Source organism: Caloenas nicobarica, chromosome 5 (assembly GCF_036013445.1).
Source record: "Caloenas nicobarica isolate bCalNic1 chromosome 5, bCalNic1.hap1, whole genome shotgun sequence".
In the NCBI taxonomy this organism is placed as follows: Eukaryota; Metazoa; Chordata; class Aves; order Columbiformes; family Columbidae; genus Caloenas; species Caloenas nicobarica.
The window spans coordinates 2,062,306-2,079,253 of NC_088249.1; the positions used below are offsets into that span (position 1 = coordinate 2,062,306).

Here is a 16,948-nt window from a genome sequence, read left to right on the forward strand (position 1 = left end):
TTTTGGCAGGTGATGCGGGGTAGAGAAGCTTGCAGTGTATGGGGAATTTGCAGTTTCAGATATGGAAGAAAACATAGATAACTGTCTATTTTTGTTACCGTGATTATCAGTGAAATCTTTAACCTTGAGAGTATACAGGGCCCATCTGGGTGCGGAGTCAGTCAATGACAAGGGGGAAGCGAAAACCTCTCCAATCTATTAAGCGCTCTGCGCGTCTTAGAGGACAGCGGAGCATCACTTACACATGCTTTACATTTTAAGTAAGTTTCCTCATCATTTTAAAGGTTGGATAGAAAAGAGGTTGAAATCAATACCCCTCATTCTGAATCCCAGGTCAACTGGTAGGGGTGAATTTTGTACCTACTAATGCGGAGCCTCTGGGTCGAGCCTGGTGGACTCGTCGCCGAGGGCTCTAATTTCTGGCAGGGGGTTCCCTGTTTTCCTGCTCCTCTCCCCGCACACGGATGACTGAGCGGCTTGGGAATCAATCCCTGACCCGCCACAATGTGTGCAGCGCTGCGTTGGAAAATAAGCCCTCATTGATTGCGGTTTGCTGGAAAAAATTCAGAGGATGAACCTGCAGAGAGCTTCGGGTGCCTAAGCTGGGGGTTAATGGTGTTTAAAATGGCCACAAAAATGCAGCTCTTACCTTTTCCTTTCCCTTCTGCTCTGTCTCCCTTAGAGGAGAGAGTAAACATCCTTTCTTTTCACATATTTGTATTTTTTTTTTCTTTTCAGAAAGAAGCCGCAGCACTAGATGCATTGATTTATGAATAATTTCCCAGATTTTACAGCTCATAGATGCAAAGCCAGATGGGACTATTCACATTGTTTTGTCTGACCGTTTGCTCCACCAAGCCTAACTCTGAAGTTCTTCTGATGTCTTTTGCCAATGACTGTCTTTATTGCTGATACAGGCATTTTTACACTTTATTTTCAACTTATGCAGAGGTTAGCAATATTACCCTGAAAGAAATTGCCTTGACCTACAACAAATCTGTCTTTAAAAAGTTTGAATATTGGATGCAGAGTGCTACCAAAATGAATTGGGTTGGTTCCAGTTTGGTTGAAATCCAGTAGCAAACACTCGATTTCTCTGAAATTAGATAGGTAAAACATTGGGGTAAGTTTAGCAGAGAGAACAAGCCACTTATATAAACATTTTTTCCAGGAGCACAACAAACAGGAAAAAAAGAGAACAATATATTGATGAGGAATATCTCAGTTTTCCTCAATAAGTTATGTTCATAGAATTACCAAATGGTTTGGGTTGCAGGGCCCTCCCCAGCCCCCCTAGTGCCCCCCCTGCCATGGGCAGGGACATCTGCACCAGCTCAGGTTGCTCAGAGCCCCGTCCAGCCTGGCCTGGGATGTCTCCAGGGATGGTTCAGCCACCACCTCTCTGGCCAACCTGGGCCAGGCTCTCACCACCCCCAGGGCCAACAATTCCTTCCTCACGTCCAGCCTGAATCTCCCTCCTTTAGTTTAAAACCATCACCCCTTGTCCTATCAAATGGATGTTGTTTTTCTAGAGAGCCCAGTGTGTGACAGATAAAAGCAGGTTAAATCTTACTCTGTTACATGAATTTTTAAAAAGCACCTAATTTTACAGATTATTATAACTAGAAGTAAAGAGGTATTCACTGATGTGCTTCGTGTGGCAGAGGGCATTCACAAAGTCAAGATTTTGAATCTCCTATATCCTCCCCCTGTTCCCTCCCAGCAATCCTCCATCAGATCTCTCCACCCCAGCCACCACCTCCTTTGAACGTTCATTATTGTTGGTCTCTTCTCACCTGTCCCTGCCCACCGCAAACGCTTTGCACCTGCTGCAGCTCCGCTCTGAGTGAGTCATTGCCCGAGACAGGGTATAAAACCCTGTGTGTGCAGAGCTGAGAGCTTGTGTTGCCCCTGAGTCCAGGCTGAAGCAAGAGGAAGCCAAGCTGGTCTCTTCTCTTGGTTTTTGGAGGCAAGGAATGGTCTTCTGAGCTGCTATTTGACAAGGTGATGTGTACTACAGAACTTGATAGTGTAAATGTTTTCTATTTTTTATTGTTAGACTAGCTGTGTGATTCCTGGTGGGGGGAAAAACCCAACAAACAGGTGGGAGGAGGAGACCAGGAGTAAAACTGTTTATTTTTCTTTCTCCCTGGCCAAACAGGTGCTTAAAAGAAAGTAACCAAAAAAAAAAAAAAAAGAAACTGAAGCAAGCTCTTCTAATGCATGTGTGGGATGCTATTTAAGAAGTCATCCTCCTTTGCAGGGCGAGTATTAGAGGAAGGTGACCTCTACAGCTGAAAATACTGGAGGAGAATGTGTAATAGCTGGAAAACCACTAACAATGCTGTAGGCCTTGCTTTTGTATCTTCTTGTAAGCAAAGAAGGAGCCTCGGCTTAGACCTTGAGCCCGGCTTGTGGGGAAGAGTTGGGTGCGCGGGCCGAGGCTCAGCCTCGGATGCTGAAACTTCTTTGTTTTTTATTTTGGGAAACTAAGCGGAAAAACGCGGCTGCGGGCGAGCTCTGCCAAGCGATGCGGGTGGGGGCTGAGGACAAAACCCACCGTGGGAAGGCGGGAACCGGCGCACGGGCGGAGCGGAGCGGCCAAACCCCCGACACCGCCCCACCGGGGGCGGCCCCGCTCCGCTCCGCCCGTGGGGCGCCGGGGGCGAGCGCGGCGCGGCGCCGCGGAACCGGGCGGAGGCGGCGGGAGGCAGGTGAGGCCGGAGGGGAGCCGGGGGGGGTCACCCACGACCACCGCTCTCGTCCCCAAGCTGATTTTCCCCCGTGTTTGTTCCTTTTTTTTGGGTGGTTTTTTTTCGGTGGTAGCGATGCCCGCAGGGCAGCGCATCCTCGGTGCGGCTCTTTGTTCCCGGCGAGCGGGCTGGTCCTCGCAGCCCCGGGGGATGGGGAGGGGGGTGGGCGCCGTCCTGCGGGGATGGGGGTCCCCGTGTGCCCCTTCGGGAAATCCCGAGCGGGGAGTTTCTTCTCCTGGCGTGCGTTGGGGGATGATCGCTGCTGTCCCTCCGTCCTGCGGCGGGTTTGGGCTGGAGGAGTCCCCGGCTGGTTGGTTGCACTTGATCCCTTGGCGCGTTGGGCGGCTGCGGGGAAAACACGCACTTCTGGGTCTTTAAGCTCACATGGAAATATCGCTAAAGAGGATGGATCTGTGCCCCGCGCTGGGTGTAACCAAGCCTGGAGCCAGCCCTGATTCTATTCCCTGGCCAACAAGCAGGTTCTACCCAAGCTAAAAGGGCCTGGCAAGGTGTATTTAATAAGACTGTAAATCTTCACCTGCAGAGACTTATGATCCTCCAGATGTGCTGTGCAGTGTTGCTGTCTGCATTAAGTGAGGCGCTGAAATTTTCGAGTGTTTCTTGCTGATGGGAATCTGAACACTACCTCTCTGCTCCCACTTGGTCTGGAGAGCAGCATTTCCATCCTTCTGGTGTTTGAAAATTGCTGCACCCTTTGGCCTCATTCTTACACTCCCCCCATTCCTCCCAGTCTTTTTAATCCCTTAGGAATTTGGTAGACCTCTGACTTGTGTGGTGCCAGGGACCTGGCACGGGGTCAGAAAGCCAGGAAGAACTACACGGCTTTTACTTGCAAATCCAAGTAGGGATTTCCATAGGTGGTCTGTGCTGTTCTGAACAAAGCGAGTGATCGCTTAGTGGCTGGGGGAATAATACCTAAAACATGTCATGTCTCTCGCTTCTCAAAGAACTACTGCTAGAACACCAATGCTGGAAGCAGAGGTGATGTATTATGTATTAAGGTGCCTTGCTAGGACTGGTAGGAAGCTGGCCTTACAGAATATTAATATCTAATTTGTTTGCTTGTGAGGATCTGTCCTCAAAGGTAGGGGAAGATGTGCTCCTCTGATGCATGGCTGTGTCTGTGGAGTTTTGCTTGTCTGACTCGGGCTGTGTTGGTGGCTGGCGTGGAGTTGTCACTTGGGATTTTGCTGTGGCTTAGCTGGCTGAGGTCTGTTCATCTGAAGTATGTGCTGTGAGAGCATCGGCTCTACAACTCACTTGATTGAACTGGGCAAGGACAGAATGTAAGATGAAATGAAGGCGTTTTTCCCAGCTTGTGTGCAAAAGTAGGAGTCGGAGATCTGCAGTGTGTTATCTGCTGACTTTTGTATTCAGCAGGAGTAATAAGGCTTGGAACAGCGTACATTAGCACTCTGGTAACACAGCGTTTGATTGCTGGCTGCTCTTTGACTTGTATGTTTTGGCTAAGTCTTCACATTAAAAGATTTGCAGTGGTTTTGTCCACTGCCTGTATCGATCTGCAGATGAATTGCGGAGCTGAGCGTGTCCAGGACTGTTCACCCAGTCAAAGCTGGCATAATCGAGCTTGTACTTGGAGGTGTGAAAAGCCGTGTTGTGCAAAGGCTTGGCAATGATTTCTCTGAAGCCGACCTGTTAATCTCCTGTGCTCTCTGCTATATGATGCATGCAGCCACTTCAGCTTCGGAGTAGAAGTGTCCTCTCTGTGTGGGAGAGGATTTGTTAGAATAGGGTTGTTAATTCAAGTGAGTTAAAAGCTCAGTGCTTTTTTTTCTCACTGTTTCAACAATTCAGGAAAAGCACAGCCAGGAGTTGCCAAAGGCAGAAAATAACAGCAAAGCGTTTTCTTTGGAATTTTCTCTAAATAAACTGGCTGGGTGAAACTCTAAAAAGCCATCCTGGGGAGAAGCTGCATGCAACTGGGGCAGAGGGGGAGTTTCACCCTTTGCAGCATGTGTCTGTGTAAGGAACAGCTATCGAATGGGAGAAAATGGTCTGCTCTGTGCTTGTCCACATTCAAACCTGCCCAGTTGGAGTGACCGTGGCAAGATGAGGTTCCTTTTGAGGTTCTTTCTGGGGTTTGTTTCATCAGACTTCCACAGAGCTGACTCTTCAAATGGGTGTCTCTCAGAGGGCTTGATAGTTATTGCTAGTGCTAATTGTATGGAGCAAGGAAGCAGCCTGGTTCAGGAGGATCCAACTGAGCCTTGCAGACCGCTTTAGCTGGTGATTAATTTATATTTGTTGTCCCTCAGCTTGGCAACTTGCCCACAGTGGTAGGTAGTTCTCGTTCTTATGGACAGCTCCTGGAGATGCCCAGTTTTGGCACCTTGTTTTTAGCCTAGCAGGTGTTAAAAGAAATCTTTATCATGGAAGAAAATAAGTTAAAGCTCTCTGGCTATCTGCAGCTGTGCTGCCTTTGTGGCCAGGGGAACCGCACCTCTTGGGATTTGTTGTTATTGAGTGCAGGGGAAGTAGCTGGGTTGTCTCTCGCCCTCTGTGTGTGCCTCCAGTTTGAAGCAAGGATTAGTTTTCTGCTGAGAGCCTGGTCGGTGGTTGGCAGATGTTGTCCAGGGCTTCGGCTCGGAGAATGCCAGGTGAAATCTGGGAACAAGTTGTTCCTGCAGCGTGAAATACCGAGTTATTCTACAGCTTCAGGCTAGTAAGGAAAAAGCTTGAGCTTACCACGGAGGAAGAGCTTGGTTTTATTGCTTGGCTGAGGCTGTAGAGCAGACTGACCATAAAACCAGCCACATGGGAGGATAAACGTATAGCCCAATGCTGCTGGATAACAAACTGCTTGACAGCCAGCTACCCACTAAAACCTGGATCACTTTCGCATTAAGCGGGAGTGCTACAGCAAGGTGTCAAACTCTGCTTAATAAGATAGCCAGGTCACTACTGTTTATACACTGTCTAATCCAGCCTCTTCCTAAAGCTGAGTAGTCTTAAGCTCCAACTAATCTCCTTTGAAGTGTGAACTTGTGCCAGGATCCTGCGGCAAGCTCCACGCTACTGTCCTGAGCTTGTATTGAACGTAGAGGTCTAGGCTGGCCTAGATCTGGTTGTTGGGCATTTCCTGAGCAAATAACTCTCAAACACTATTTTTACCACTTACAAATGTAGAAGTACAGTCCCCAGTGCTGTTCGGACCAGGGGAAACAGCATGAGGCTGCCCAAAGTACCCTGGAAACTCTTGTATCAGGCTTGTACTGACTGTCCACGTTATCTACTAGCCAGAAGGAGGAAAGGCTCTTAGTACTTTTTTTTTTCTTGGTTTGTTTTAATTAATAGATCTCTCGAAGCCAACATTTTAGGGAGCAGCTTTGCCTCTTATTCACTGCACTCTTGATTCCTAGGAAGGATGGAGTAAGCTTGTTGGGAGGACAGATTAACATTTTGATATTTCTGCTAACCTCATCCTGAATGTATTAGGCTATTTGGGAGCTAGAAACCTACAAAAGTATATCCATATGCATAATGTGTATGACTGCAAGTAATGCTATGGCTGTCTTTCAAGTGTGGCTGGAGTTTTGTTTAGGTTTAACTACTGCTAATATTACTTAGGTAGCTTAAAGAGACTTCTAGACAAATGATATTTGGAGCCAAACTGTTATTTTTTGGTGTTTCAAACCCTCTCATGTATCAATATGTCTGATCTGAATTGGCACTTGCTAAAGGAGTGTGAAGTGAATGTAATTTATACTCGTCAGCATGGCAAGGCAGATGCATGTCATCGGGCACTACCAATTTAACTTGCATAATATACTCTTAGTGCTCTTTAATTACGAAAGAGCATAAAGAATTAGCCTGTAAGAATAGCTACATACTGTCAGGTTTCAACTGCTTGTTTTGGCAGGGAGGGTAGAGGAGGTAGATGAGTAGCCACTCATCCTTCAGAGAAAGGAGGTTCTGAAAATAAAGTGGAAGGTGTGTATGCTGTTGCTGGTGAACAGCTTCTTGGTGGCTTCTGTTTGTCCCCGAGCACCTGGTGCATGTGTGTGGCCCGTGATGGGGATTATTCCAGCAGCTCAAACTGCTGAGGACCAGGGCTGCAGGGAGTGGAAAAAATGACTCTGTGCACCCTGAAGGCTCCACCAGCTAATGGAGCCTGCGGTAGTTGACTCTGACCTGTGTTTCTCTGAGATGGTAATGCTGAGGTGGTCTTGTGTGCCACAGACAGCCCTGCAGATCATAAGGGTCTTCAGCTGGAAAAGTCTTTCTCTCTTGTGTAGAGTAAGAGGTTTGTTTTATAATGGAAACACGTTATCTTGGTGTGACCAAACCAGCTTTCTGGTGTCTTGGTTGTGTCAAGCTGACTGACACATTCATCTCCTTCTCAACAGCATTAATGTATATATGTGAGCAGCAGGACACAGAGGGCCTTTGAATTAGATGGACTAGCACAAATGTGGTGTTTTGAAGATGCCTCTCCCCGTGACAGTGGTTACCTCTTGCACATGGGTTCATGAGCAGACATGGAGAAGTGGTACACCCGTGTGTAACAAAGCAGTAGTAGGCAGCTTGTTGCACTGTGTGTGTACAAATGCAAGTAACATTTACCCATGTGGGGGAATGAGGAGTCTAGCAAGCTGGGGGACTCATCTTGGTGCCCATGAGCAAAACTGCAAAGAGTAACCTTTACTTCTCTTAGCATAAAGACTAAGGCGGTCTCAGCCCTAACCCTCTTCCTTACCTTTGCAGAGGGGTAATGGATATTAATAAGAGTGGCTCACTGACACTGAGAACATGCCAGCCAAAGCAGGTGAAGCTGTTGATGGTTGGAGGCTTCTTGTGGTAGGGCTTGACCATGTTACTGGCAAACTGCCCCCCAAAACTGGGGAGAGGACCTTACCAGGCTGGCTGTGTGGTGGAGGGCTCTGCTATGTGCATGAGCCTTGTGTGACCAACTGTCCTGCATGTAGCAAGTGGGCGAGTGTGGCCTTGCATGAGATGGTCTTCTGCTGTTGAGTGGTGGTGCAGCAAGCCCAGGGCTGAGGCACCTGCCCAAGGGAGGTGGTTGGGAGCAGTTCTTGCTGCTGTGAGGTGTTTGTCTGTCTGGGAGCCTGAGCTGTGTCACCGGAGGCAGCAGAGCCTGCCAAGAGCAGGCTGTCAGCTGGCTGGATCGCTGCTGGGCTACTGGTTCAGCACCCATGGAAACTCTGGAAACACACAGTGATTATCCACGTGCAACTTTCTGGAAGTGCCTCCGTGGTGCAGTGCAGCATAAAGGCTGTGCTAATGCAGCAGTGCTGCTGTCTGGGCTGTAGCTTTTCTCTGGTGGGCCAAGGAGCCCATACAGGGTGTGATGCTAATGCAGCCTTCTGTTTTGGCTCTGATCCTATGTTGTGCCTTATAGACTCACCTTGTCCTCTGTGCAAGTTCCTTGGTTTCCTTCTGTGTCAATGCACAGAACGGGACTTGCCATAACAGGCCTGAGACTTCAGTCTGGCCCTGACAAGCATCAGTCCTGGACTTCGTAAAGGACAAACAGGCTGACCCTCCTCATATGCTTGCAAGTCTAATGCCTACTGGATAGACTGTAGCACTTTGCCACTGGGATGAGAGCTTGGCATGGTCTGTCTTGGGCTTCAGATCAAGATTTGGGTTGGTCTGGCATGAGACTTCAGATTGGGTAGCTTAGGAACAGTTAAATAGAAGGAGGGATCCATTGCTTGGGTTGTGTATGCGGGATATGCTCAGAAATTGCCATAGACCAGCACGCATGGAACTTGTCACCCAGTTATTTAAGGCCCTGGGTCAATAGGTGGTTGATTATGTGTAACTTGGATCCTTTTTCCCTTCCTAGGTCTTACACGCTGGACTTGACAGCCTTGCAGGCTTCCAGGCTCATCTCTTCTCCGCTATGAGTAGATCAATAGGATTTAACATCTGTGTGGTCACCTGCAGCATCCTGCTCTTGTCCTCCAGCCCACCATGCCTGGCATCTCAGCCGCTGGAGGAGAGGGACGTGACAAAGGTCCAGCATGGCCCCTGGGCGGGGAATGGGGTAGAAGACGAAAGAATGAGCATGCTGAACTTGCAAAGTAACCTGGGCCCTTCTGAGCAGAGTGCATCTGAAGAGCCCTGTGGAGTGTCAGCAAAGCCATCTGAGATGCCCTTCACTGAAGCTTTCACTGCAGAAGGAGAAACACTGCCTGTAAGCCCGAGCCAGGTCATCCCAAGCAGCCGGAGCCTGGGTGCTCACACCTCTGCTGTGGCTGCTGCAGATGAAGAGGGGTTTGGTCCCACAAAATCAGAGCTGGATGAGGATGATGCATTCAAGGCCATGCTGACCACAGCTGTGACCACGCTGAACCCTTCTGTCCAGGAGGAGTCTGTCAGCGGCCCCGTTGGTGAGGCCGCCACAGAGGGTGGTGTTGAAGTTGAGCCCAGCTCTGCTGGCCCCTCAGCAAACCCCCTTTCTGGGACAGCTGAGGAGGAGGCAGAGACCAGCTCGCGCCCCTCCGCTGCGCCCCGGCCCACGCTGCTCCCCAGTTCTCCCAGCTGGGAAACAGCAAGTGACCACCATGTCATCCCGACTGCCCCGGCTCCCAGCATGACCTCTGGGGTGGGAACGCCCACGGCTCGCACAGGGAGCCCTCTGAAGTCCCTGGCTGTACGAGCATCCATGGCTGTGACACGTCCCTTCATGGCAACCGAGGCCTCCCTCCACCTGGAAGCCGGGACGGGTGTCGAACGAGAAGGTCTGCCTGTCACAGCTGGCACTGTCACCGTCCGCCCTACGGACGCTGTGCTGACTGACTGGGATGACACAAAACTGAGGGATGTAAGTCAGGGGGGAAGCACCTCTCGTGAGGAGGTGACAGGGGGCCGGGGGGCAACAGAACCGTCCCAGACCCTGCAGGGAGGTGTGGGGGAGGAAGAGGATGCACCAAGAGTGCTGCCGTCCCCAGTGTCTCCTCCACCAACTCCCAAGCCTGCTGAGGAGACCAACTGCACAGAGCTGGTGCGAGGGGAGGAGGTGCCGGCAGCTTCCGCGGGCAGCAGTGATGCTCTCCGCGCTGCAGACCTGATGGGCATGGATGCGGCTGATCTCAACTCGCTGGAAAACATAAATGCGGTCACAGCAGAGGAGGGGAAAAGCATCTTGCCGTCCCAGCCGGAGGCTGCTGTGGTGACAGACACACAGTCTGATCTCTCTCCTACTCTGGAAAGCTCATGGAAAGGTAAAACTCACCTGTTGCATACACAAGCTTAGGTTTAGGAGGGATGCTTTTTGGAACCTATGCTTTCATTCAGGGGGATAAAGTGGAGAAAAGTGTGGGGTGTGTGTGTGTTTTTTTTGTTTTTGATACCTGCAGCAAAGGTGGGACACTCATTCTCCCTCCCAGGAAAGGCTATGGACCTTTGTGTAGAGGTAACAGCCTAAACAGTTAACTTGCACCCATAAATTAGTGCCCAGCCTTGGCTGTTCCTACACACGATGTCCCTGTGTACAGGTAGGCACAGTCTGGGTGGTACCCTGTCCTGAATGTTACGTGAAGCAACTGTGTTGAGCTGCATCTTTTGCTCTTCAAGCTGAGAGATAGTGTCTGCAATAGCAAACAGGAAAGCTGAGACTGGAAAGGCTGTGTCAGTGGAGCCTGGGGATGAAGGGGGTGCTTGGGTATGGGGGTGTCTGTGGTGAATTGGAGTCTCGTCAACAGAGACTTGGTGCTAGCTGATGAAAAAACTTAGTGAGGTTCTATGTGAAGTGTTCTACCAAAGCAGGGGCTTCAGCTTTGGTGCTCATGCAGCAGTTGAGAGGGACAGATGTAGTCTGGTTGTGGGCATCTCACCTCAACCAGAGATGTAAATTTGCCTCTGGTGTGACTCTTCTGTGACTAGGGAGGGAGCCCAGTCTCTGACCAATGGATTAAGTGCTTGATTGCAAGGAGGATGATGCTGCTGCAAGTGACCCTCTGATATGGCAAGTGCAAGGACCCAAAGGTGGTCTTTGCACAAGCTCACTTGGAAGCCCTGCAAAATGGAGAGGAGGATAATTCCAGAGGGGGTAAATGAATTAGCATCTGGGATCACTTATCTCTCAATTGCTAGCTGTGGACACTTGCAGTCAGTGCGGAAGATGCAGGGACAATGGGTGGCTGTAAATGCTTCCTAAATCCAGGAATAACTGAGCTGTACTGGTAGGCTGTGGGTAACTGGTGTCTTTCATGAGTTTACAAGGATGCTCGGATCAAAAGATCTGTCCAGAGCTCTGTAACAGAAGCTCCTGGTGTTGTGTCCCCACTGTAGAGAGAAGCTGTGGTCAGGCTCTGACTGCCCAGTGTTGGTGCCAACCCTGCTACCAGCAGACAAACCTTCCTCCCGGACAGCTGACGGTGTCACCCTGTGCTGTACTTACCTGCAGAGATGGCACCTTCAGCCCAATGACAGTGTTTCTACTCAGTGGTTAAAATGTAGGGGAAATGCTAAAAAGAGTCTGGTCAGGTCTTGGGCAATGACACGTTCCTAGGCTGAGGAACATGAGGTTTAGGACTTTAATTGCTGGGCACCTTTAATCTTTTTTTCTTAGGCTACCAAGGCAAAAGGACAGCTCCTCGCTGCCTCTGAAAGATCTAGCTTTTGCTGTAAAAGAAGGAAAGCTAACTGCATGCTGGTGCTGAAACCTGACTGATTAATTTCTAGATTAATTTATAAGCACTTGACTTGTCAGCAGGTTCCCTCTTTGCTCTTTCCCAGATGTTGGGGAAACAACACTATCAATAAGACTTGCACAACAAAAATAAACCCTTCTACAAAGCTGAAGTCTCAAAGCCATGGGAGCTGCTCACTAAAAGCACTGCCCTGGTAGCCTCACGTGCTCCAAATTGTATTTCACACCATGGGTCTGCAGGGCTGTACTCACTTGGGGACACGTGGACCCACCAGGGAGCAATGCCAAGGGGCAATTAAGAAAATGAGGACTGATTCTGCTGTTTTCATTTCCCTCATGAATATTCCCACATCCTTCTGCTGCACTGCATTGGTGACACTTGGCTGGACCAGCTGTGTGTGCTGTGGCTCTGGAAATGCTGATGCACAGAGTTATATTCCTTCAACATCTGCTCTGTCACTGAGTTGGTACTGACACGTGTTCTTGCTGCAGGTGTTGCTCGGGAGGTGACAACAGTTGCCCAGGAGGTTGATGCTGCTTTTCCAGTGGTGACACTGGTGCCTGGTGCTACCCAGGGGACAGGAGCCACAAGCCTCCCCCAGGAGGACAGTGGGGAGGACACCCAGATGCCAACTGCTCCTAGTGCCACCCAGATGTTGGTGGCAACTGGTACTTCCTCCACAGCAAACGCTCCAGATGTAGAAGGTAAGGTTCTGCTTCAAGGACCGGAGACTTATTTCCACACGAGATGAGATGGTGCATCTGAAACCAAAAATCAATGCTTGGACACTGAAGTTTCAACACACAGCATTCATATTCTAAGTGACTTTTTTTTTTCTAGCCTTGTACAGGCTGCCACTGCTTTCTGCCTGTGCTACCAGATCTACCACATTAAAATATGGCAGAATGTGTGTGTGAATTTTTTTCTCAAATTAACAGTGGAGTAGAGATTAAAAAAAATAATCATCACAAAACAAAACCCCTGCATTTATCCTTGCTAGCAAGCTGATTTTCAGCCTTAGGCGTTTAACCCAGTTTCTCTTTATGGAGGGAGAGCTTTTACTTCTGGAGCCAAAGGCAGTCACAGATTCCTGATAATCAGTCTGAAGGATGAAAATATTTCATCAGGGTAAGGTGGGAGCAGTGGTGGGGGAGTAGACACCCTCTTGCAAGAGTCTGGCAAGCCTTTGGGTGTGGAACCTTCTATTGAGGGACGGTGAGTTCATATTGGGTTGATGTAGCTCATACAGCGATGCTTCAAGCAGTGATGTTCATCTAGCTGCTGCCCACTGGCTTCATGTCACCTTGGCAGGTACATTTAGGAGCCTGTCTTCTTGACCAGAGTGTAGCAAGGGTTTCCTTAGCACAAAGCTGACTTTGAGTGTGTTTCTGTAGTAGAAGGTATCACTGTGGTGAAACTGCTGCTGAGCAGCTTTTCTGGTAATACTTACATTGCAGGGCAGCAAAAGAAAAAACCTATTTGCATTGTATCTCTTAAATGAAAGTCCCTTTGTAGGGGAGAAAAGGCTTTTCTGGCAGTTTCCTCTAATTTGCTTCTGGGATTTAAGTATAAATTCAACTAATTTTTATCTGTGTAATAAACAATTAGATTTCTTGTTAAGTTCAGATCTCAGCCAGTGTCTCAGTGCTATGGGGTGGTGACTAGCAGACCTCAAAGCAGTGGAAGTAAAACCTGGCTGAGTTTTCAATAAAGGGAACCTCCTGTGCTGGTTCTCCTGGAGAAGCTTTCATTAGAGCAGAGTCACTTGCACATCTTGAAAGAGGCAAGAGTTTAACTTCTACTCTGAGTGAAGTTTTCATTGAGGAGTTTGTTCTTAAATGATGGGGGGGTTATATTGTGCCAAACTGCTGCTGCTTTCTCTCTTCTGTAGATCTCACAGATGTCCTGGTCACTAGTGAGGAGGCTGTTCCAGTTGCTGGTGGGTTGTCTGCTACCCAGTCTGGACAGACAGAGGAGCCATCCAGCAGAACTGTGGTCCTGGTAACTCCAGCACCAGTGGCATCTTCTGTCAGGAGGACAGCTCTTCCATCCGTCAGGAGGATCAGTACAGCTGTGACCTATGGGCTGGACCGCCTGGAGTCAGAAGGTACCACTGATCCCAAGGCTAAGAAACGAGAGGTTTCATGCGGAGTGGCACGCTTGCCTTGACACTGAGCTCCCTAACTTGTCTCTTTGGCACACAGCTATGTGCGTATGTTATTGTTGCTAATAAAATTGTTGATCAACCTGTCCCCTTCCAGGAGGCACAGGAAGCAAGGAGTGACCAGTGTCAAGGGAGGATGCTTGAAATTCAAGTGGCTGTGGTGGGAGATGGGGTTCTCCCTTGGAGAGGGAGCAGCAGTGGTGTTGCTGCTGCAGTAGTCCAGCTCTGCACCTGTGACTGCTGGTGTGTGCGTTGATTGCAGAGCCTCTCTACCAGGCGACACTTGTGGGGACATGCTCAGCTGGAGAGCCCTTGCCACCCCACCACTGAAATCCTCACCGCATGCAATGCGGGAGGATGTCCTGTGTGAGATGGCTACAGAAACATTGCCAGGACAAGTGATGTGCTATTTACACTCCCTATGTGACACTGGGAGAGGCGAGGGATGCATCCCTTTGAGACCACCTCACAGCTCAGTGCTACCTGCTAAGCTGTTCTCTCATCACTGGCTCCTCCAACCTGGGCTCCTTTCTCTTAAACTCCTTTTTCCCACTGCCAGTTTTGGAGTCTCTGCTCTCTGGCTGTCTTCAGACAGTTGAAACCCAGTGATGCAAATTCTGCTTGGGCAACCACCCACCAAGAGAGGTTTAGGTGAAGTGGATCCTGCTTGGGCTTGGTTTGCAGCTCAGATCTGAGATCTCTTCAGCTCATCCATGACTTTCCTGCAGAGAATTGTTTCACTTCTGCATCTTGTTCTTTCTCTCAAACTCTGCTTGCTCATCTATCCAGTTTTGTACTCCAGTCTCTGGACTGACACCACCTGGCAGGGATTAATCTTTCTGACTGTTTTGCTCCCCTTCCTTTTTCTTGACCTTCTCTTGCATTATATTTTACTGCAAAGGTTGGCAGCCCTCCAGGGGTGGCATGCCAGATGGTATTTTTCTTCTGATGAGAGGTAGGGTGCCATAGACAACAGCTAATCAGCATCTTTTCTCTGCATGAAGCAATAACTTGCACTCCTGTTGAGTTTAGAGGGCAGCAGAAGCTGGGAGCTCTCACCACTGCATGTGCAAGGTGCTGCAGCTCCTGTCCTGTCTGTCTTGCTGCTGGCTTTGAATCCTGCCATGAGCTCTCTGGTCCTCCAGCTACAGCTCTCGCCCCTTGTCAGGGTGAATCTTGCATGTATCTAGCAATGCAAGGATGTGGTGCTGATGATGGGGGAGTGGCAGCAGGGGAAGAAGGGCACATGTGGAGGGAAAACCTGATCTTTGAGGCTGAGAAATAAGGTCCCTGCTTAGCAAGAGCAGGATGATTCAGGAGGCTAAAGTGTTTCTGAGCCCTCTGGGATCTCCTTTAGAAGCCTAGTTGTCTGCACAGGAAGATAAGAGGGATTTCTGTTTCAGCTGAGCATTGGTCTCTCCATATTTAACGAGAATTTCTGGATAGACATTTAAAAAAAAATCTGACCTAGGACTGCTGCAACTTCCTTGGGTTCCTACTGAGCTCTCTTATGCAACAACAGGTCTGTTCTCCCTGTTCTTGAATATGCTCCGAGCTCTTCTAAGGGGAAATGCAGGCTGTAGCCAGGACCAGCTTTTGTAAATGATGATGACTCAACCAGAAGGCTGTGGGTTTCTTGGCTCTGGGGTCTGGCTCTGCAGGTGCCTGTCATCCAAGGGATATAATGCTCACTGGTGTGCTCTGTTTTTGACAACTGGCACAGCTTTTGTGGTCTAAATCTCTCCTGATCAACTGAGACCTTAGTGCAGTGAGCCAGAATTTTCCCTGGTGTTGGGCATCACCAATCTGCTTCTTATAAAATGGGACAAATACCACTTGGGGATAGGCTTTCTGCCTGGGGATGCTACTGCCCCAATTAAGCATGAAAGAAGCTTTTGAGCTGTGAAGCTGCTTTCTAATATCTTTTCCTCTGTATAATGGCAAATATGGGGGTACCACATCCTCATGGTGAAGTAGCATTTGAAAGCTTGGTTTCTGTTTCCCCCAAAATTACAGTTCCTAGTGCTTATACTTAGAATATCTAGATGGTACCAGATACAAGCTGTTTGGGAGTGATTTCCCATGAAGATCTACTGAGCTCCAGCCCAAGGGGGCTCAAGCGTTTGGGGAACAGAATCATAGAACCGTTTTGGTTGGAAGAGATCCTCAAGATCAAGTCTAACCATTAACCTAACTCAGGCACTGAGCCATGTCCCAAAGAACCTCATCTGTGTCTTTTAAATCTCTCCAGGGATGGTGACTCCAGCACTGCCCTGGGCAGCCTGTTCCAATGCTTCACAACCCTTTTCATGAAGAAATTTTTCCTAATATCCAATCTAAACCTCCCTGGTGCAACTTCAGGCTATTTCCTCTTGTCCTATCGCTTCTCACTTGGGAGGAGAGACCAACATCCCCCCTGGCTCCAAGCTCCTTTCAGGCAGGTCAGAGATCAGAAGGTCTCCCCTCAGCTCCTGTTCTCCAGCTGAACCCCCAGCTCCCTCAGCCGCTCCCATCACCCTTGTGCTCCAGCCCCTCACCAGCTCCGTTCCCTTCTCTCAACTCGCTCCAGCACCTCAAGGCCTTTCTTGGTGTGAGGGGCCCAAAACTAACAGGATTTGAGGTGCAGCCTCACCAGCACTGATGGAAGATCAGACATCGCTGCTGTTGCAGACATATGTTTGGGTCCTTAATGAGGGGTCTTGGCTCTCTGTGGGGAGGCTGTGCCTTGCTCACTGGTGGAAGAAGTGCAAGGAGCTGAGTGAGCTTGGCTGGTCTCCACTGCCTTCTGTGGGTCTTGCTGACTTGTCTCACTGAGGGCCTGGCTCATCATTAAATATAAACCCCTGCTGTTCAGCTAGCTTGGTTTCTTGGGGACCATCTGTGCCCAACTGCCTGCAGTAAATTGCATCAGTACATTCCCCTACCTGGCTTGGCTGCAAAACAGTTTTAAAAAATAAATTGCGCAAGCAAACACGAGGTGCTTTGACTATGTCTTGAGGTGAGTTTATCTTCTCTAGTAGACTATGGAGAGAGAAGCTGGGTAGCAAATATTCTCTTACTTTGACTCTGTGGCAAGACTGGTTCTACTTGCCCTTCCTAGCCAGAGAAATCCTATAAAGGGATTATAGGATATGGGGACAGGACACAGCAGAGGATGAGGCTTACTTGTCTGAGAGACTTAATTATGTATTTTGTCCCTGTGCCCAAAATTTGCATCTCTCTAGCAAGTTAAATGCTGCAGCTTTCTCTGTAGGGCTTCTAGAGTCCAAATGATATAATCTAGTTCAGTTTGAATACTTGGGACCACGAAGTCTCCCAACACATTTTGAAAAGTGGCTCTTTTTAAAGAAACCATGATGCATTTGGGC

General features: G+C 49.1%; 1 protein-coding gene across 1 annotated transcript in view; it reads left to right on the plus strand.

Annotated features, from left to right (window-relative positions):
• Nucleotides 1–3,740: 3,740 nt before the first annotated feature.
• The window catches only part of ARMH4 (armadillo like helical domain containing 4), a 68,781-nt gene continuing 55,573 nt past the window's right edge, over nt 3,741–16,948 (plus strand). The window contains exons 1-4 of the mRNA XM_065635622.1: nt 3,741–3,755; nt 8,605–9,985; nt 11,908–12,120; nt 13,308–13,523. Of these exons, the coding sequence (XP_065491694.1) occupies nt 3,741–3,755; nt 8,605–9,985; nt 11,908–12,120; nt 13,308–13,523 (1,825 nt within the window). The remainder of the gene's footprint in view (nt 3,756–8,604; nt 9,986–11,907; nt 12,121–13,307; nt 13,524–16,948) is intronic.